Source organism: Rhincodon typus, chromosome 42, assembly GCF_021869965.1.
Source record: "Rhincodon typus isolate 14 chromosome 42, sRhiTyp1.1, whole genome shotgun sequence".
Lineage (NCBI taxonomy): Eukaryota > Metazoa > Chordata > Chondrichthyes > Orectolobiformes > Rhincodontidae > Rhincodon > Rhincodon typus.
In genome coordinates, this window is record NC_063373.1 from 6,076,358 (window position 1) to 6,076,980 (window position 623).

Below are 623 nucleotides of genomic sequence, written 5' to 3' on the forward strand. Positions count from 1 at the left end.
GCAACAGTTCAGAAATGCTCTCTCTTTGCTTCGGCCTCCCCCCCCCCCCACCCCCCACCGACCCCCCACACCAAACCCCCGCACGCCGAGCGGAGTTGGGCTCACGTGGGAGTGATGGTGGAGTTTGCGGTGGCTCTGATGGGGAAGCTGGACTTCATCAACAAACACTCCTTCAACAACTTCAGGCTGAGGATCGGTGAGTCTCCCGCTCGGCCCACGTCGCCGCGTTAGGCCGGTTCACAGCCAGCCGCCAGCGAAACGGGAGGGCCTGGGGTTTATTCTCTCGTCGCCGGCTCCGCGCGACGGGTTCTGACCTGCCACCTTCCTTCCGCCAGGGATTAACCACGGCCCCGTCGTTGCCGGGGTGATCGGCGCCCAGAAACCCCAGTACGACATCTGGGGCAACAGCGTCAATGTGGCCAGCAGGATGGACAGCACGGGGGTCCTGGGAAAGATACAGGTACAGTCAATCCCCCTTCCCCGTCACTCCCAATGGGCACGAACCCCCTCACTCCCAACGGGCCCGATCTCCCTCACTCCCAATGGGCCCAATCCCCCTTCCCCTTCACTCCCAACGGGCACGAACCCCCTCACTCCCAACGGGCCCGATCTCCCTCACTCCC

At 64.0% G+C, this 623-nt stretch overlaps 1 protein-coding gene across 1 annotated transcript in view; it reads left to right on the forward strand.

The window, feature by feature from the left end:
• The window catches only part of LOC125487504 (adenylate cyclase type 2), a 2,645-nt gene that overhangs the window by 876 nt on the left and 1,146 nt on the right, over window positions 1-623 (forward strand). Inside the window, exons 2-3 of the mRNA XM_048619108.1 lie at window positions 8-196; window positions 336-460. Coding sequence (XP_048475065.1) covers window positions 8-196; window positions 336-460 — 314 coding nt within the window. The remainder of the gene's footprint in view (window positions 1-7; window positions 197-335; window positions 461-623) is intronic.